The 20,284-nt window shown below is 46.5% G+C and overlaps 1 protein-coding gene across 3 annotated transcripts in view; it reads right to left on the bottom strand.

Annotated features, from left to right (window-relative positions):
* Nucleotides 1-20,284, bottom strand: part of LOC130529682 (kazrin-like) — a 101,054-nt gene that overhangs the window by 54,577 nt on the left and 26,193 nt on the right. For all 3 annotated transcript variants that reach the window (XM_057040144.1, XM_057040143.1, XM_057040145.1), the window contains exon 3: nucleotides 15,902-16,088. In XM_057040144.1, coding sequence (XP_056896124.1) covers nucleotides 15,902-16,088 — 187 coding nt within the window. The remainder of the gene's footprint in view (nucleotides 1-15,901; nucleotides 16,089-20,284) is intronic.

Genomic DNA, 20,284 nt, shown 5'->3' on the forward strand with positions numbered 1-20,284 from the left:
CAGCAGTCAGTGTTGACCAAAAGAATGAGTTTTCCTAGTTTGAACCCGTCATCGCAACAGAAGCAGGTCGTTAATTAGCAGCAACCCGAAGCTCCCGCTTGCTTTAATTCGTCTTTCCATCTCAACATTGCTAGCACATTCCCACCCACTCAGTCCTTCTCTTCAGACCACAGACGCAATGTCTAAGAAAAAAAAATCATTCTCTGAATATTGTTTGCTGACAATCGACAGAACTGAAACGTTTCAGTTCTCTCAGGAAACAGGCGGATAATAGGATATGTTGTTTCACAGGATGAATCTTATCCCTGTCGCTGGGTCAGGAATTTCAGCGGGGAAGGACAGGCGCCCCCTCTCCCCCGCTGCCTCTTCCAGGGGTTATGATTTATCACAGTTCGGAGCTGCCTGACAGACAAATCTGCACCAAAATCGTTTAAATTCTGTGGTATAAACTGGGGAGAGTGTGGGAATTTTCCATCCTGGCATAGGGGACGCCAACAGGACCATCCCATCCATCCGCAGAACAAGCGGCTGCCTGCTACTGGGTTGACTGTGTCCCAGCACGAGCAGATGCTGTGATTGAAGCCATCGCCAGCTACCGCTCTCCCTGCCAACGTGGGAGAGAGACACCGAGCGTGTTCCTTAAAAGACTGCTGAAGACAACTTGGACGGCATGAAAAAGACAGGATTACTGGTATCCCACCAGCCAAAACTGGAAAATTCAGAGGTGGTGTTGTGATACCTCAGTAGTTTCTTCTCCTCCGTGGAGCTCTGAAACCACGAGGAAAGGATGAGCTCACCGGCCGCCTCCAAAGGTTGCCTTCACAAACCGAAACAAATAATCCCTCTTTCCTCTGGGGGGGGCTCAGTGCACCCTGACTGAGATTTATACCCCTGCCAACAGAACACGGTGGGCAGCCGTGGGCGCTGGAATGCAGACTCTGTTTGTGGGGATATCGGTTATTTTCCCGATGCTTGAGAGGTCACGTTTGATCCCAGTGGTTTGTCCGCTCAATTGAAGATGGTCGCCTGCTTTTATATCGAACTGCTTCCTTTTGATACCTCATGTTTACCTTCACTGGCCCTTTCTGGATTCACTTGTGTTTTTGTCACTATTCTTTCTTTTGTTAGTGATGACTGAATCTATCTCATTTATTTTGGATCATAAAGTCGGCAAACTAATTTGAATGTGAATATCGTTTCTGTTGGTTACTAGTGAAACACAACTTGATTTACAAACTCATAAAGCCCCCCCCCCTCCCCACACACAAAAAAATTAAATAAAATACAAAAAAACAGTGTACTGTTGACATATTCTGGGGTTTTAACGACAGATCATTTCATTTGTTTCTAATCCACCTAATATCAAAGCAGATTGAGATGTTGCGTAATCAAAACTCTGTTAGAATTAAAAAGGTTGAGAAATCCTGCTTCCACTGACCCCCCCTCCCCCCCAAGTATCCCATCATCCCTCTGGGCCATTGCACGTTTAATAGCTTTTTTTTTCTTTCTTCCTGATACAATCCTTCACAGCTGGATGTGCTTCGAGACGTATAGCATAGCGGCGTAAACGGCCATTTTGTTGTTGCTCCGTGCACTTTAGCGTTATGGACCTCCAGGTTTTGGATCGTTGCCGGTAAAAAAACACACATTTACGCAAAGAAAAACCAGAAACATGCATGAATCACAGTAGAAAACAAAGGGCCGGTGCCCACAATGATGCATCTGTGGGCTGCTGCTGTGCGTCAGGGGGACAGTACTGTTTGTTTGATCTGTAAATCTTTTCCAATGTTTGGTATGTGGGGGGGGGGGGGTTTCTGTAAAACCTGCAGGCTGTAGACTTTTACCCCGGGAGCCCCATTTTAATTCAACGGGCTAATTTGATTAAATGTAATGATTTTCTAGGAGATTCTATCGATGGTCATTTTAAAGTTGACTCTGCAGGGAATCTGTTTCATAGGTGAGCCGCTGACCTCAGGATGTGATTAATGGCAGCCACTAGTCTTCAAACGGTGTGTGACCCAAGAAGAAGAGACGTACGTTTTCAGTTTTTATGGATTCATGACATCATGTATGCTTGTTTCACTTCCTTCCTTCTCTCCGTGCACCCCTGCCTCCTGTCTCCCTGCCCCGGCTTCTATCTCCACATTCCTTTGTTCCAATTTCCGCTCTCCTCATCTCTCCTCCTCTCCCTCTGCTGCAGACTGCGGTAAAGCCAGAAAATCCTCTTCATCACACAGTGCAAACACCCTCTGTATACCAAGTTAGCCCGCGGTCCCGATTAGTAGCGATGTGTGTCCTGTAGCATCTGGAACGGCATTGGCCACTTGATTCACATATAAATATACACACAAAAAAGGCAGCTTATTAAGATGTACATTTTCGTATAAACATTAAACACTTTCTCACGGTCCGTGAGAAGACAGCATGTGCATTAGCTGCCAGCCCGCTAGCATGGCAGAGTAGCACAATGTATACTGCAGATAACATGTTTTTTTATGCACCTAAAGTATCTTTGTGTGGCACGTTTGGTGGGTAACATGAATCATGCAACTGCCTTTGAGCATTTTCGGACATGCTCTGAATGCACCTTCACACAGGAGCAATGGATATGACCTGAAGTTACCAGTCACACTGTGGGGAAGATGGAATGTGATAAAACCCCCCATCTGTGTGTGGGCAGGTGTCTCTGTATGTAATTAGCCAACTGGTAATGGCTTGTGACTTTAGCAGCCGCTGTGAGAGCAAGAGAGGGACTCGGCGCTGCAGTGCATAAATAAATGGGCTTTTTCTCTGGTCGAGAATTAAGAACATCAATAATTAAAAGGCCCAACAAATGAAGATTTCTCAGGGGACGGCGGGTGTGGGGGCGCCGACATCAGAGGAGAGGACAAACAACTTTCTGAGGCACAGCACCACCTCAGCGTTCACCGATATGACTGAGCAAAACGGGTACGCTACAGAAGAGCGCGAATTCAAACAAGCGTGCGTTGGATCTGTGAGCAGGGGGGTGGGGGGGTGGGTGGCGGCTGCTGGAGACACACGGAACTATTCAGTGGAAATGAAAGGACGCCGGACAAAAAAATCCAAACAAAAGCACGCCGGGTTGGAGAGAAGTTTAAACAACACGGTTAGTGGCGTGTCACCACGAGGGTGGTCTGGTGGGTTTAGTAGGACGGTCCACATGTCTTCCAGCAGCCTGTCCATGTTCGATGCAATCCAAGCCCCCCCCCCACGCTCTATATACTTAACATTGTGTTTAAACCCATAGAATCTGTGTGACTGGTGCGTGGTCAGTGTAATTCATATTTTAGAGGAACCAGAATGATCTTATTTTGGTCACTTGGAGTAAATTCCTTTTTAAAACTTGTCTATTTGAAGAAGTGCACTTGCTCCAAATTAAATGGCCTTTTGTAGTGGACTCCGCCTGAGCACTCTGTCTTCCCACCCTTCGCCAACCTCGATATTGAAATACACAAAAAAATAACCCGCAGTCCTGAGATCTATGGCTCCTCACATGAGAGGCTGTGGAGTGCAAGGCCTTGAGAAACAGAGGAGCGGCGATGGAGGCGAGCCCGGTGACAGACCAACCGCACGAAATGAGTCAAACTAATGGAGTGGAAAATAGAAGAATCATGAGCCTCTTATCTCCCCCCTAATCATGGTCAGAGGAGCTAAGCAAAAACTAGATAACGGGGAGAGGAATGTGATGGAGGGAATGAAAGGAGAGCAGAGACAAGCTCGGGGCTTTTTCTAATCTTCTTCCTTTTCCAATCACAGCCAAGAGTTCTTACTGCTATCAGCATTCCTAAATACTTCCCATCATTAGCCGGCTACCACATTTTGATGGACCCGTATCTGCGATCCACTTCAGATGGTTCCGTTTAGCGCGCCCATCCTTCCAGGTCTAAAGTCCCCTCCTTTCTGACACCCAATGGTGCCTCCAGTGGTGTTTTGATCTATTTCTGGGCCCCTCCGCTTTGCCTCTCATCAGCGCCTCTCATCTCAGCATCTCCCTCCTGAATGCTAATGAGCAGAGAAAATTCACCGTTTTCCCGCTCCCTGCTCTCGGCGAGCTGCTCTTATCACGCATCTATGTGGACCTAGCCGCCTCAGAGGCGGAGCCATCAGAAGCACCTATAGCGAGGAAACAGGGCCGGGCGCTATTGCATGCACGTGAAGGCTCGTCATCTCACTGAGCTGTTAAGATCTTCAAAAGGGCCCGAGTATTCTTACGGCGAGGAGCTTTGATAGCGCGATCATGCGGCTGTGATCCCCGGCGCGCTGGATCGGAGGCAAGCGCTTCGAAAGTGACTTTAATCCTCAACTAAAGCTGTGATCTGGGCCAGCCAGCCAAAGCCTTGACCAGCCTGACAGACAGTAAAGATTAGCACCGCAGTGCCAGCGTTAGTTTATGTCTGCATTATTTAAAAAGACACAAATCATTCCGCTGTTTTCTTTTGTCAGTTTCATCCATATTTTTTGTGTGAGAGATTAACTTTTTTTTGATTTATTTATTATTATAAAGCCAATAGAGGAAAGTAAATTTTAGCAATTGTAACATCATTTTCAGATACAATAGCACTCCAGCAAGCAGCTGGAAAAGCCCAAAAAGACCAATCCACAAAGTTTTATGGGTCATCAAAGCTGGAATATTGCTTCTATTATTCTTGAGATGTATAAACCTCACTTAACTGCCCGAGCAGCAAGAGTTTGGCCCAAAACAACCCAACAATGACCACATACTGTGTGTCAGGGGTGACCCATGGTTTAAGATAAGGAGCTACTTCTAATAGGCTCATTCCAAAAATGCTCACTTTTCATAGGGACGTCAGTCAACAGCCCAAAAGCGCCGCTTTGCATTTGCCTTTTTTTAGAATAGTGACGATGTGTCGGCGGATCAGACAAATGCACTTAGAACCGAGTGTGGAAAATAAATCCTCACATTCCCGATGGAAGCGGAACAGTTTTGGGTTTTTTTACTTGGGCTAGTACCCCCTCCCCCCCATTGAGAAGCAAAACATTGACAGGCTAGTTGGGTTAGCTGCATGCTAACGGATGATTGCCTCACATAGAGTTCATCGATGCACCTTTGATATCACATTTTTTTCAGGCTTTTGGTTGAAACATGAAACGATTGACCTGTTTGGTCCGAGTTGTGCGGTCAACGACAATGGAAGACAGTCCAGAGAGAGACACAAACACACCCCTAGACAGTTTGTTCTTTAAAAAACTACATTCAGCCCATTAGCAGGGCGGCAGCCCTCAGAGAGCCAACGATGCGACGTGGCGATGTGGCGTCTGGGCGCAGCAGCAGCCTTGGAGGATGAAAGTCGATTCGGCGGATGGAGACGGACAATGTGCAGGCTGGCCTGATATTCTTGACCGGTATCAAATGTCCACGAGGCGACAGAGCCTGTGTCTCCTCAGGTTCTGTTTCCGCTGATCCATCTCCATCTGGAACGCAGTGATCACGTTCCAGGCTGCCGATTTATAAGACATAATAAGGTGGATGTTTTTGGCGATCCATCAGTGAATTTTGTTGGAGCTTCCAGATAAAGTCAGCATGAAGGGTGGATTACGGAACAAATGCTGAGTTGTTGTTGAACGATCTAAAGGATTTGCGATGTAATATAAGCTGCTTATAGCCGCAGATGCCAAAAACAGAGAATCAATCTCAAGATTCTTCTGACATATCAAGTTTAAATACTGCTTCTTCACGTCTCCTTACACGGATCTTCACCACAAGTCATGTTTATTGGTTGCTTGGTTCTCTAAAGGGTCTTGTTTGGTATTTATGAGGCAGGATTATGCAAAAGCAACATGGAACATCAAAGGTGAATGGATTGAAGAAGAAACTGCAGTGGTCCAGCGTGGATCCAGATGAAAAGGTGGATGTAGGTGTTTTCATTTAATGGGATTGTTGCCTGTTTTCTCCTTAGTGCCCCTCGCAAAGCAGAAAAGTGGCACGCCGCCGCGGTCACATCCGACTGTTAGCGGCCTCGTTCTGTGGCAGTAACCACCCCCCACCTCCGAAACCCAGCAGGAAATATGCATATTCAGCATCATATTGAGCTACATCTCTGATACTTAAAGGCTGCATGTAGTTTGCCCTCAGCTGGGTAAGGTTTAGGCGTCGCTCTCCAAAAGTCTGTGCCTGAAACATTTTGATTTTTAAAAGTAATAGATGCTAAACCTTTGCTTCTAGCATTGTGAATGTGGGTGTTAGCAAAGGAAGGCCCATCAGGGACCTTCTGTGATCCATCTATCCATCATCCTTCGATCTCTATTCATCCCTCCACCCCAGGGTTTGAATAGTAATTAAAAAGTAAGGGTCATCATTTTGTGACTTCAGTGACAGAGAAACATCATAAATATATACAAGTCATCTTAATTACCAATAACACAGAGCAAGAAAACACAAGTGGAGGATGTGTCTCAGATTGACCACAAACACCAAAAGCAACTATTTTGCTCAAAAGTATCTAAAACGCCCCCGGGGGGTCAGGGTCGGGGTTTCTGGACAGTCACCACATCTCTAATGATGACGTGACTCCTCAGAGTCACAGACAGGGTCACCATCGTTACTATCAACAAGCTCGCCCCTACACTGTCCCCAGGTTGTTGTTAGGTAAAAGAAAACAAGGTGAGGCTTAAATAGAGGTACAAAGGACGAGTACTACACGACAAGCTGCTGTACAAAAGACCTGTGGGAGGGCGCGCGGTCGGAGGACAAACTCCCAATTGCAGCTCACTTGTCACAAAGAAGTGGCTGATGGAGAGAAATCTTCCACTTACAGTATCTGTGACCTGATGGCATCCAATCAGTTGCTCGTCTTTCAGATCGAGAGAGACAGAAGCTTTCTCGCTCTCGCTCTCAGCCTCCTCTGAACCTCGTCTGGAGGAGGAAGAAGAGGAGACGGAGCCCGTGGCGACTGGAGAGCTGAAGTGCCGCACAGTGTGCTGCACCATGTCCGTCTGTTGTAGCTCAGACAGCAAACGACTTCTAAAAGCAGCGGCTGTAAAACCTCGGCACAGGTTTTTCTTCAAGGGGACTTCCAGTTTGAAAACTTCTTCAAGTGTCATTTCCATAGTGCGCAGCTACGAGCAGACTAAAGGCTCTTTCCTTCCAAAAATAAACCACACTGTACAAATTAAGACTGCTGAGTGGGTTAAGGGCCTGCAAAATTATAAATTACAAGGGTATGAAGAGCGTCTCAAAGTGGAACGTTTATCGATCCAGGACGAGCGAACGACTCGACGCGTCAATAACGAGTGCGAGCAGCTTGAATACACAGACGAGCTGCAGAGATTTTTAAAGGGTGGTTAATTAAAAAGAAGCTTTGCTTTTCCTTCCTTTTAAAAAAATGTGGATGTTTGCTTTTAATCCCAGTGGGAGTTCTCCCAACAGGTTTGTCAAGGAGAGAAAAGCTACAAGTTCTGATCACACAGACAATCCGAGTGATTTCCTGTCCATGACTCGTGTGTCCGAGTGAGATCCCGGAGTATTGATCAAACATCCACCCCGCTTCCTTCCTTCCCTCCAAGCATTGATGAAAGGTCACACGAGGACCCAGGTGGACGCTTCCCACCCTGACTGAGCCCGTCCTCATCAGTTTTAAAATCCTTCCAGTGCTAAACCTGGTCTTGTTGTCGCTGCGGAGAACGTTCCAGTTTTCAAAAGCAACCGAAGAGCACGTTAATGGCCTTAATGTAGCCGAAATGAGCAATTTGGCTGCAGGTTGTTAATGTACGGCAAATGAAACAAAACACTCAGCGCACATCTGGGGTGCTTTCGTCAGCCGCCTGTTTCCCTTTTTTTTTGTTTTTATTCCATTATTGTTTTTGCCCGACTTGGCACCACGGGTGAATTTCTCGGTTGGCCTGGCAACGGATGGAGCAGGGAAATTGGACATGTTGTAACCTGCGTGTTGTGGACGGGACATTGGTGACTTATGAAACCACTTACTTCAAATATGTCTGAGAGCATCCTGCCGGTGAATTCAAAGGCTAACTAATAAAAAGACAATCAGACACATTTTGCAGCTAAATTGGGCCCACAGACAGATTTTTCTGCCCTTTTACAAGGCAGATCTTCTCGTATCAGGTAAACCCATCAACCATCCATCCATCTGGTTCCATCCACTGCTAACTCATAATTGGGGTCACTGGTGGTGCTGCTCTATCCCAGCTGGGCATCTTAATGAAATGTTTAATAGAAATGTGATGGCAGCCCATCAGCTGTTCATTTTTTCTCCTGCCGCCAGTCTCCTGTTATTATATTTGCCTTTAAAAATCCATTTTGAGGACAGCCTGCTTGAACTTGTAATTACACTCGGCCCACCTCCCCATCAGTTACAAGCGCGATCCCACAGAGAGCGTTTATCTTCATTTGCATCCTTTCTTTCCTCCAGCACGAGACGTAATGACAAACATCTGCTCTCTGGCGCCCCCCCCCCTCCCCCCACCTCACTCGCTGTGCCCACCCCGCCTGCTGTGCCAATCCTCTACATATGTCAGTGCTGCCCACCCTTTCAAACTGGAGCCTGTATGCAGTTTGTCATTGTTGGCATGCACGTGCATGGAGACGGCGCCTCTCCTGGGACACGCCGTTTTCCCTCATTGCTCCGAGAGCCTGCCCGAGCGCAGCGGGGGGCATTATTGTACCTGACAAGCGGGCCCACCTGCTGCCAGGGAGGTGTTGAACCAATCTGCTGCTGCAGACCAGCAGGCACCAGCTGGACAGGCGGCCGGCGTGATGAGAGACGGACAGTTGTGGAGCAGATGATCGCTCAACCTGGCAGGAGGGGCTGAGTGGGACCTCACGGAAACAACAGCTTCTTTGCGTCGCTGCTGTTGCTGTTAGAGTGGCGAATAAAAACCTGTTTGGTGTTATTTCTCCCTGTGTTTCTGTTATAAAGCACCTCAGGTTTCTATTTGGGCTGATAAACTATTTAATTCCCCTTTGTCAGTTTATTTGAAGAGCAAGGCTAACAGCAACAGTGCTAACACGCACATGAACTGGGAAAGAGATGATCGGCCTTTCATTGGTAGGGATAGACTGCTATGAACCCAGGCAGCAGATGTTCCAAAGCATACTAAAGAGTGCGGAGTCCAATAGATGTAGTTACTTTTTGACATTTAACACCTCGCTAAGCCAAGAAAACAACTTTTAAAGAGCGATGAGGTCATCTGAAGCCAGAGTCGCAGGCAAGCGTTGAATCCCTCAGTGGGCGAGCTGGAGGGAGAAGACGGCGGATCCACTGATCTGACCTCCCTCTTTATTTGCCAGCTCCTAAACAGCTCAAGCAGGAAGTGAGTGAAGGGGCCACAGTGTGCGCCAAGACAAAGTGAACTGCTTCTGCAGGCTTGTGCAGTCACTCTACGCAGCCTAAAATACCGTTATCGTCTTGGGTTGCACCCACCACGTGCCGACCCCCCCCGCAGCAGCAAGGATCTAAAATTAACCCCCTGTCTTAGAGGAAGACCAACTGCCCCCTGTTAAATGTCCCCGCACCGTAAGAGTGTTATCATGGAAGCAACTGTCACACACCTTCTGTCTGACTGCATGTGAGCGCACAAACAATCTCCATCAATCACCCAAGTAAAAGAAAAGAAGGCATGACAGCATATTTCATCATGGCTTCCCATCCCCTGTCTGAGAAGAACTGCTGACAAAATCTCCGGGAGCCCCCCGGCGCCCCCCCCCCCCCACCAACCAAAGCCTTCACCGTATCACAACGTTTGAAAATCACCTGGGGTGGGGCACGGCTGCCAACGAGCACAGGCTTCCCTCATGTTCTACCTGAGCCTATTAGGAGCCTGTCTTCTGGGGTGGGGGGGGGGGGGGGGGGGGGGGGAGGGGCAGAGAGGATCTGTCTGCTCTTGCTGCTCATTTCCACAGCGTGTGATGTAACGGCGATATTCCGTATTCTCGCACCGACACTGCTGCTCTCATTCATCATTACCACGGTGACCACTGGCACAAATACAGTTATAAATCATGCTCGCCTACATTATCCGGAGGAGGAAATTTGTCCTAATGTGTTTGCGTGCGTTCCCCTGAGCAGAACATGCAAAAGAAGGTCCATTTGCTGTCGGCTGCGTTCACAATATGGAACATATGGTAGAAAGGACGGATGGTGATGGCGATGCTGCTCCGAGAGACGTCCCATACAACAGCATGACGGGAAAAGCAGCGCTTAAGAAAGGACAATGTGAGGGATGCTCTCATGTGTGCTGCCATTATTTATTCAAGACATACGGTGCTAATATGTGCTTGCCCTTGATGCTAACAGCTAAGGCCCAGATTGGCTGGTGACCATTTATTAGATTTAGTCCACTCCTGTTGGGGGAACAAAAAACAACAGTATGTACGCTCTGTCTGTTTCCTTTTACCCACTTAAAACCTTTTAGTAGAAAGAAAGCTTCAGCAGGACCTGACCCATTCCTAAAAGGAAAATGAGGATCGTGCAGGTAATAAAGAAATCATGGGAGGACCATCAAATTAGCTAGTTGTCACACTAATGTTTCCACAAGGGCTCAATCATGTCACTGCAACCACCTATGATCTGTTCTCTCTTAAACTGCACAAAAGCCTATTTTCTCCTCAACCACAGCTACCACAGTTCATCACAGCGGTCCACGTGCACTTCATCCTGGATGGATGACCAAACGTGTGGATTGTCCCAGATTACGGGGACTCTTCTTTGTCCCATCCGCCCCTGCCGTTGCCAACGATGCGAAACAAAGGACCCACAGTCATGAACGCATGATGGAACTGATGCAAACAGAAAAAAACAAGAGTTTGAGTTCATTTGAAAGATAAATGTGTGTTGTGTAGAGACAAATGGAAGTTTTAAGTGTTGTATGAAATGAGGACGGCTTAAATCACTTTCCTGCTCTGTGTGTGGGGACGTCACTGCATCCGTGCTGTAATCAATCTAATTCACCTGGTCTGACACACGCAGGTGTAAATGAACGACCTTAGAGCACGTGGCTGCAGGCGTCACTCATCATTAACACGCGTTACACGTCCATAATTACCGCACGATCAGGTTGCAGCCTTAATAATTAAATTGACAAGGCGGCTCCAATCTGAAATACCGTACAACCTGCGGTGGGCGCTGGTCCCTTCCAAATTTTCAGATTTATTCCAAAAGTCAGGGAGGGAGCTCAGTTGATGAAGTTTAGCCGGAGGCGACTGCGGGATTTGCATTTTCACTGGCGCTTTTGAGGGCCGTGCTGATGAGAAGCCATCTGTTGGGTAACCGTCAAATAAATGTCTATGAAACACGCCATTAACGTAAAAGATGCCGTTCTATTCCCCGGCTCGCACAATCCATTAGGTTTCAGGGAATCAAACGTCAGCTCCATCAGGACGTGCAATTGAATTTGCTGGTAATTTCAGCAGCAGGAGAAGAACAAATCGCAGACTTTTATTACCACTCTGTGAAACTTTATTTTGTGGGGGGGGGTAATTTCTTTGTTTTGAATGCATCCAGCTGGAAAGGCGTCAAACGCCGATCCCTCTTCATCGAATCAATGACGGTGAGAGGCCAACGGTGATGGCCTGTGCGCTTATCCAGATGCTGTGCAGCCAAAAAGGCAGCAGGAAATGCAATTTACTGGAAATCCTGTAATTTACACTCAACTCTTGGTGCCTCTCTGGGAAACTGAAAAATAAAAATCATCAGTTTGCGCTTTGTTTTGTGGAAAGGGGTTTGACCCTGGAAATGCAGTACGTTATTGATTCCTGAATACACCATCTAACTCAAAGCCAAAAATCCACATTCATGATAAATCTGACAACTCTAGAAAACCCTGAAACTCGCGCGCTGGCCTGTAATAAAAACACTCGCCACTAGGGGCGCTACTGGAGAAATGTCCTGATTACAGAGGGCACGAGCTAATTTGTTACAACTTGTGCAGTGAAGCTGTGAGCCGACACAATATTGGTGAACTGGACTGCCTGTGCATCTTAACACCATACTTGTTTGTTTTTCCTGCATGTAAAATTATATTTTGTTCTTAATCTTCTCAACTGCCAACAGTGCTGCGTCATCCTCCACATAACACATATTTGTTCTAAACTAAAGGCATCAGGTATTAATCTATTAAATGCACTTTTTCTACTGATAAACAAGGTCACGATAGGTCAAAAATCTATTAAGAAAATGCCCCTCAATAGTTGTTTCTGTGCAGGTGTGTATGTTGACGACCTCTATTAACTGTTCTTGTACTCACAGTACGCTGCCACCTATAGGTCAGGCATGTGTACAACAACTTCTCAGCACAATTTTGAGCAAGGACATTTTGAACAGAGCAAACCACGCCGGTGTCCAATCCAGCATTCTCTTTTAGACCTGTCGGAGGGTTTGATGTGCCAGTCAGCCTTTGAGGAGCGGACAGAGAGCGAGGGCTGGCTGTCAGAATGAAAATGGAACCGGGTTTGAAATTGTTAGCAAGCAATTTGTTGCAGGTTAAAAGTCATGTAGTGTGAACACTTTTCCCTCCTCTTTGACTGACCACCTTTACCTTCACCTGTTCTGTTACACTCCGTTTGTTCCTATTTGCCACCTCAGGGCATTTTTGGCTGCTGTTTCACCACAGAGAGAAAACAAAAACTCCACCATCTCATTGCTTGGAGGTGCCCCAACTAAAGTAATAATACTTTTTATATTGTACTAATTAAAGGCTGCATTTTTCTTTCCACCCCTTGTGTGTTATATAAATCAACTTTTAACACACATGACTGTTTCACGTGACCACCATTGTATGTCAGTTCCCAGCTCTGGTTGCTAATGAAGCATTTCTGCAGGAATGTCCCTCTAATAAAGTGACAGCAGGATGTTTGTGGAGTACAGAGGCTGACAGGAGCCCCGCTGAGCAGAGCGCCGCTCCACTCGTGCATGAAAATTAAAACCATCAAGCATTTCACCCAGTAGCAAAACAATGTGTGTAATCTGTCTATTGATAAAATCAAAAAGATGCACTTAGAACTATAATCCTGCATCTTCTTCCACCTTTCTTAATCTTAGTTTCATTTTGAATGTTAATCATGCATCAAGTTTTTTTTTTTGAGGGAGCAGAGTTGTGAAAAACACACAGAGGTCATCTGCTCATTAACAGACTTCTCTGCTTAATGACATAATTGCTGTAAATCAGTCTGGATGTTTCACGTTGCCCTTCATGGAAGATCCGTCTTCTTTTTTTTTTAAATCCCCACTGGAATGACACAATTAAAAACGTTTTAGCGGGCTTTAGCCAGAAGAGGGTCGTTTATGTGCAGTTGTTTTGTGAATGAAAAAGACGTCCCTTTTAACTTTTGCAAGTTGAAATTTTATCTATGAGTAACATCCAAAAGATGCATTTTCAACTGGAGATTGTTCAACAAAAATCCAACTATTTGCTTGCCCCTTTCATCGTTTCCCTAATTAATGACAAATAAATAGCTGAAGAGAAAGGTTTAATTCTTCTAAAACAGTAAATAGGAATTAATACTATTAATAATTCCAACCCAGATTCTTTATCCAGGTTTCTATTTTCGTGTCTTCTCTTTTAAACAGCTGATCTTTCATATTTGGCTGCAATTAATAGGCAACTTAAAGGATCTGGCAAGAGTCCGGATTCAGGTTAATAAAGTGAATAAAAGGGCCTTCCTGCAAAACATAGCGAGGATAATGAAGATAATTTGAGATGATGAATGGGGGACAAGCCTGATAAATTCCCAGTCTCATTATACTGGAAATGAGCCAGTATCAAGGAGACACACTGGTGTTATTACACAATAAATGTGAGCTACGGCCACGGCTCGTATTTAGCAACAGGGGTGTCCTAATCCTTGGGTTAAGAATCAGGATTCATGGATCCTGTCAGTTTTACCATCACGAATGTTCATGTAGCTGGTCAGAAATGTGAATCTGAAGAGTGGCGTGTTCCTGCCGGGTGTGTATGTGTGTGTTTGATGTAATGAATCCATCCTGGGATCACTGCTTTCTCCACCACTGCTGTCAGGGGAGGATGTGAAATAAAAGCATGTGACAGTGGGGTGTTTTTTTTAAACTATCCTGGAACAGACGGAGGCAGATGGACTCACAGTAGCTACAGTAAACCTCATGTGCTGTGCATCCGCATCCATCATGTTTCTGCTAATTAGGGTCGTCAGGGTGCTGGAATCTATCCCAGCAGGAATACACTCTGAACGGGTCCCCAGTCCATCAGAGGGCACACACACATACGCTCACGGACTCACAGTGAGGAGGTAACGTACAGAGTCCACACAAAGAGACCTGAAAAATGGCTGCAAATGCACCAAAGCACCAATCTCTGCACCACCCATTTATAATCTGTTCACCACCCGGTGAACCTGAGGGCACCACAATAACAACCTGAAAGCCAAGGCAATGATGAGAATATAAACTGTACAACAGGCACTATATCAATCTCGTGCACATGGACCAACAATAGAAGCTCAAGTCGTGATTACATCTTGCCTTTTGAGTTCACCTTTCATGCTGCTCAGCAGCTCTCTCTGAGCAAGGCTATGCTATCATAAACGTAGCCTACTCATCTACAGACAGAATTTAATGAACCGCATGTTTGCAGGCCAGGGATAGGCAGAGAGTGCTAATTGGACCCTGTGTGTGTGCATGTGTGTGTAGGTCAGGCTTTTTAAACATTCCGTTTCATTTGCATGTTCATTAGCCGCATTAGCCTGTTTAGCACAGCCGGATACGAAGTGCCAGGCAGCATCTCCTGAACAGCCACCCACAGGACGCCAGTGAACCATGGTGATGAATGAGCTGATCCCAGCCAGTTGGATTCTTCACACTGGACTTGTAAAGAGCAGCTGTGAGAGGAAGAGTGTGTGTGTCTGTGGAGGGGGGCTTGGTTTGTAAAGATCTAAAAAAAGAAAAAGAAAAAGAAAAAAAAGGGAAACAAATGTGTTGGTCAAATGGAGGTAGGAGTGAGCCCACTGGAGTTTGGCGTCAACAGTACTTCAATAAACTCCCCCGAAACAGCTGCTGTCATTTCAGCCAGACCACCACATTTGGATTAAACACTCAGAAACCTCATATCCCTCCGCCTCTCATGTAAGAGCCGTTCCCTGCTGATGAACACGATTTCACCACCGAGGGTGCACGTCTCAGGCATCAGCCCGGCTCATGCGGAGCAGCGAGGGACAATGACATCAGTGCTTAAACCCTCCCGGAGGAATGCGTGTCGTCACTCACACCGGTACGCACACTGCTATGGAAACAGTCGGAGCGCGAGCGCGCCTCAGAGTTAAAGAGACACCGCAGTCACGCAAAGCAGAGGGCAGCAAAATGAATGAGCCTCGTCTCGGAGGACGAAGACGGATCGGTGGGTTCACGCTGCATCAGCTGACTGTCGTGGGGAAACGGTGGGAGGCGTGCGCGAAGGCGCGTTTGCCGCCGGCCTCGATGCCAAACGGAGTTGCAGAAAAGTTGGGGAAGAGCACGCGGAGCAGCTGCAGGATGAGCACACGGAGGACAGCATTCTGCAGGCTGGGCAGCCATTCAAGCATCCCTCGGTAACAGTAACCTACAGCAACCCCCTGAACCAGCCCCCCTTTCTCTTCCTCCTCCAGAGACACCGATCCCTTGCCTACTCAAAAGAGAACTGAATGAACCTGCAGTCTTGGGTTGTAACTTAACCAGTCCGCCCCTGCTGAAGTGCAGCACCGCTCCCTCTTAAAGGTTCATGAGGTTAATTATTCACCATGAGAGGCTTCCAACTGCTCGGGGACAGAAGCCAGAAGAGACCCCCTGACCTCCTACATTTACATCTAGATATGCAAAGAATGTCCAGACTCCAGCTCACACATGCACACAGATTCACACGTGGACGCACACATGCAGGAGTGTGTGGCCTCTCCTACCGTTGTGGTTGTGCTGCAGGCTCTCGTGCATGCTGGGGGAGTCGCTCGCCCCGAGCTCGGCCAGTCTGCGGCTGGTGGCGCTCAGCTCCGACCGCAGGTTGGTCACCTCCTGGCTGGCCGACTGGATGGCCCCATCGATGCGCTGGGCCAGCTGCTTGTTGTCATCCATCATCTTCACGATCTTCGCCTGAGAAAGACACGGCAATCCAGACAAGGTGTCATGCTGACAAGTTGACCATTTCCTGCAGGGGGAAGGTGTTCCCACATTCAAGGGGGGGAAAAAAGAAAGAAAAAAGAAAAACCCTCCTTCTTCCCCTCCTTCCCTGCTCAGTCTCACTCCCTTTCTGAGGGAAAGTTAAATCCTCACAACACTCTGTCCTCTTCCTTAAGTGGAGACATCCGGCGAGGAAAACGTGTATCAGCTAGGAGCGCAGAGCGCGTGTGGGGTGCGCGTTTGTGTGTCTGAGAGTTCTGTAACGGAGCATGACAGTGTGTGTGTGTGCATGTGTGCGTGTGAGTGTGGGTGTGTGTGGATGTGTGTGCGTGTGTTGAAGAGCCAGCACTGCCCCTGTGAAATGTGCTCCCTGCAGCTGACTGTTGAAAGGACACAGAGCACTGAGAGATGACAAGCACCTTTTTTAAATGGACTGTACCATTCACCAGAGCGGGAGGGGGGGTGGCACCGGGCTAGACCATCCGAGTACAGAGCCCCAGAGAGCCAACGCGCAGCCCCCGTTGTGGAGGTTCGATCGAACCCGCACGAAACGCGTCAGTTGTCCTGCGAAAGCAGAGGTCAGTGAAACACTGCGGCGTCTCCTCTCGCGGTGTTTACGCGGCGCGCACCTCCCTGTGCACACTTGTGCACAAAAGGGAAGGAAATCATTAGTTTGACAAAGAAGCGGGTGTGGAGGGAAAGCAATAATAGCAATGCAAACAAACCTTTCATCACAGCGAGGTATGGCCAGGCCGCACAACACACACTGCAGCAATGGATGCGCCCGCGCACTGTTTTTATGGGGTTTCCACTTGTTATCAAGAATGTACCAAAATAAATAAAATAGGACTTTCACTGTGTTTTATGTGTTTATTTTTGTTTTCCTGTTCTGAGGGATATTTGAAGGAGCGATGCAACCGCCAGAATAAAAGATTTTACATTCACTTATTGTTGTTTTGGTTTGCGTGGGAAAAGTGAATGCTGAAATTGATGGAACCATTTGTTCTTATGAGTTCTGAAGTAGCGACCTTTTACTTTTCTTCTGATGGTGTCTTCTCACCACTTCAGTCATTATCTCGGTGTTGCATCTTCATCTGATGGCTTCACCGCACGTTAAGTGCTTGAGAGAATTCTAAAAGTAGCTCTACTCTTCTTCTCTGTGCTTTTTTCAACACTATTTCTTCACTTTATGAACCGTTGTTTAACCAAATTAGTCTGGTTTAAACCTGTTCTGTCCGGGAGCCACAGTAGTGCTGCTAATATTTGGTGTTGAGAAATAGGTCTGCATTAAAAAACAAAAAAACAACAAGAAAAACTGAGCTGAAAATCACTGTGAGGAAATGAAACAAGCAAGTAAAGTGGGGGGGTGGGGAGTCAAAAATAAATTATACATTTTTCACACTTCATCAATTACCATCTTTACAAAGTTTATGTGACTTTTTTCTCGTCTGTATCTTGTTTTTACTATCAACATTTCCACCCTTTTGGCACTGTTTTGGTGAGATAGAGCTGAGGGCATATATTACATATATTTTGCATACAGTGTACAGAAAACACATGTGCTAACACCAGACTTCCACTCATGGATCTCACGTTTGACCGTTGTACATACATTACTAGTGTTGTGTTCTTCACACTGAAGCAGGCTCCAAAGAACAACCGCCCTCAATATTTATTTGGAAAATGGTGAAATCTTAAATCCATGGGCAGAAGCCTCACCGTCAGCTGAATGGGAGCTGCTCTGCTACCAGCACATGTGGTCTCCCATTGAGATTGTATGCAAAATGCATCTAAATCTCATCAGCCTCACTCCTTTTAATGTCCACGCCCTCATCACCAAGCTTGTTTCCCCCCCCCCCCCCCCCCCCCGCCAAGTGCGCAATAGAAAACAGATAAAACAATGCCCCCTCTGCTCAGTGATGGACACAACTTGCACCACTTCTGATGATGAAGAGTCACACATACCAGCATTAGCTCAAAAGTCCGACTGTATTTCTGTCCCCTTGTTTAGATATGTAACAGCTACAGACTGGTGTGCAGCTGAGAGTGAAGGTCAGTGGTAAACAGATCAGACTGATCACTCACAGGACATAAAAAAAAGAATGTTTTTTTTCTGCTCTTTACAGCTCCACAGAGACGTCTGGTGTTAAGTAGCTGCAGTCGGGCTGTGAAGGCTGTTGTTTTATTGAAGCTAAAGCACCACAAGCAAGCGATGTTGTCATGTGGGCACAGATACAACAGACAGATGGTTGGATGCTAATATACAGTAGCAGTGTATATACGTATATACTGCAGCAGTCAGTATTAACAAAAGGTTAAAATCTCCCCTCCATCCTTTCAATCTAGTTACATCTAACAAAAATTGCTCGAGAAAATCAGGTATTGTGTTGTAGACGATCAAGAGCCGAGCCTTAACTGTTAGCATAAAGGACGGATGTCACGTGTACGGTAAATCTGTAAAGGTTTGGCTTCTGAAACGGCTTCCTAGCTCTGATGTTACTACAGCAGCCAAACGTGCAGCACTTGCAAACTATCAATTTTTAAAAAGACGCATTGATCATAAAGTTAATGCTAATCAATGTTAGATGCATAGAAAGATGCCCGTTTTATAGACTTACATAATGGGAACTTTGCCAAAACCAGAGAAATGATATACCACCCCCACAACTATGCATGCGCACAAATGTCTCTAAACCTTTGAGTCAAGAGCTTTGGAAAACAAAATTATCATATTGGACGACTTATCTGTCCAACCAGTTCTCCGCTACGTCGCAGAACGTTTAAAGGAGGAACCATTGTCTAAGATCGCTTCCACGCTAACTTCCCCCACGTATAACGGCAACTCAGCTATAATCTGACGTTCGGCTGTCAAAAGTCCGCCCCCTCATTTCACAGCTCAGATGTGTTGTTGATTCTAAGGTTATGTGAACTTAGCAAGTAAGTACCACCACACTGAGGAAGTGGCTACAAACCATAAGCCTCTATCACATGAGTTAATACCTGACCGCCTACTGCAGGCAGCAGGGAAGGGGAGGACCAGCCGCTCATCCATCTGTCCAGACACAAGTCACCCCCCGCTCAGCAAATGAACATCACGTTGTTATTTATAGACGACCCCACTGGTGTAAATGATACATTAGCCACAGGGGAGGACGGGCAGGGACATGCATGCGGTATTTACACATACATAAGAGCGCTAATTGTGTCGATCTCATGGATGAGCTGCGTCTCTATTCATTTAGACGCCATGTCTGAGTCTTTGCAGATGATGTTTGTGTTTACATCTGTATGGTCATCTCCCTTCAGGAGTGTGTGCATGTTGGAATATGTTTGCGTACATATTTGCCTAAGGTGAGAAGGGTGGGGGGCCGAGAGGGAAAATGCTGCATATACAATGGGGCTCTTTATGTTTGTGTAATACGTTTTTGCACTCAAAAGATTCCCTTTGGCAGAATTTTCCTCTTTTCCGCAGTCCTTTTGTGATGCCCACTGGTTTATTAGAGGTTATGAACACTGTTGATATCGGTATCGCATAATTGGCCCATAACTCAAGCTGTGAGGGTGTGCTGGTCACTGGAGTGAATCGGGGCATACTGGTCGCTGGATTGGTAATTATTCAGGGGTGTTGGCTGAATGAGCCCTATTTCTGAGTCAGTCTTTCACGTCGTGACTGACTGACAAAGGAACGTATTGCTTGATGTGTTGTTTCACTTCCTGCGTTCACATACGTGTACGTCAGCATCGCTGCTGCAGAGTCACTCCAGATCAAAAAGTAAAGGCGCCTTCAGCCTGAGCTCTGTGATACAGTTGCTGCCTCTGCAATGCAGAACTTACAGGCTGCACCACAATCGCCTGCTCATCAATAGAATCCAGAAAGGGCAGCCAATAAAGTGCTGTGGTGCTGGGCCCCACTGATGACAACTCCAGGTTTGTTGTTTTTTGTATTTTTTACCATCCTTCAATATAATTTCACCAAAAAATTGAGTTTTTGAAGAAAAAAAAGACAGGATCTTGTTTTGCTGTCAGCACCAGAACTTTCCCCGATGAAAGGGAGCCTAGAAAAGAGCTGCACAACACTGCCTGAGAAAACTGTCACAATAACCGTAGTCGTTTTCCCATGATGCAGAAAACTCCAAAATGCTTTTCCAATCTATCGTGCTCCGACTGCA

Source organism: Takifugu flavidus, chromosome 8 (assembly GCF_003711565.1).
Source record: "Takifugu flavidus isolate HTHZ2018 chromosome 8, ASM371156v2, whole genome shotgun sequence".
In the NCBI taxonomy this organism is placed as follows: Eukaryota; Metazoa; Chordata; class Actinopteri; order Tetraodontiformes; family Tetraodontidae; genus Takifugu; species Takifugu flavidus.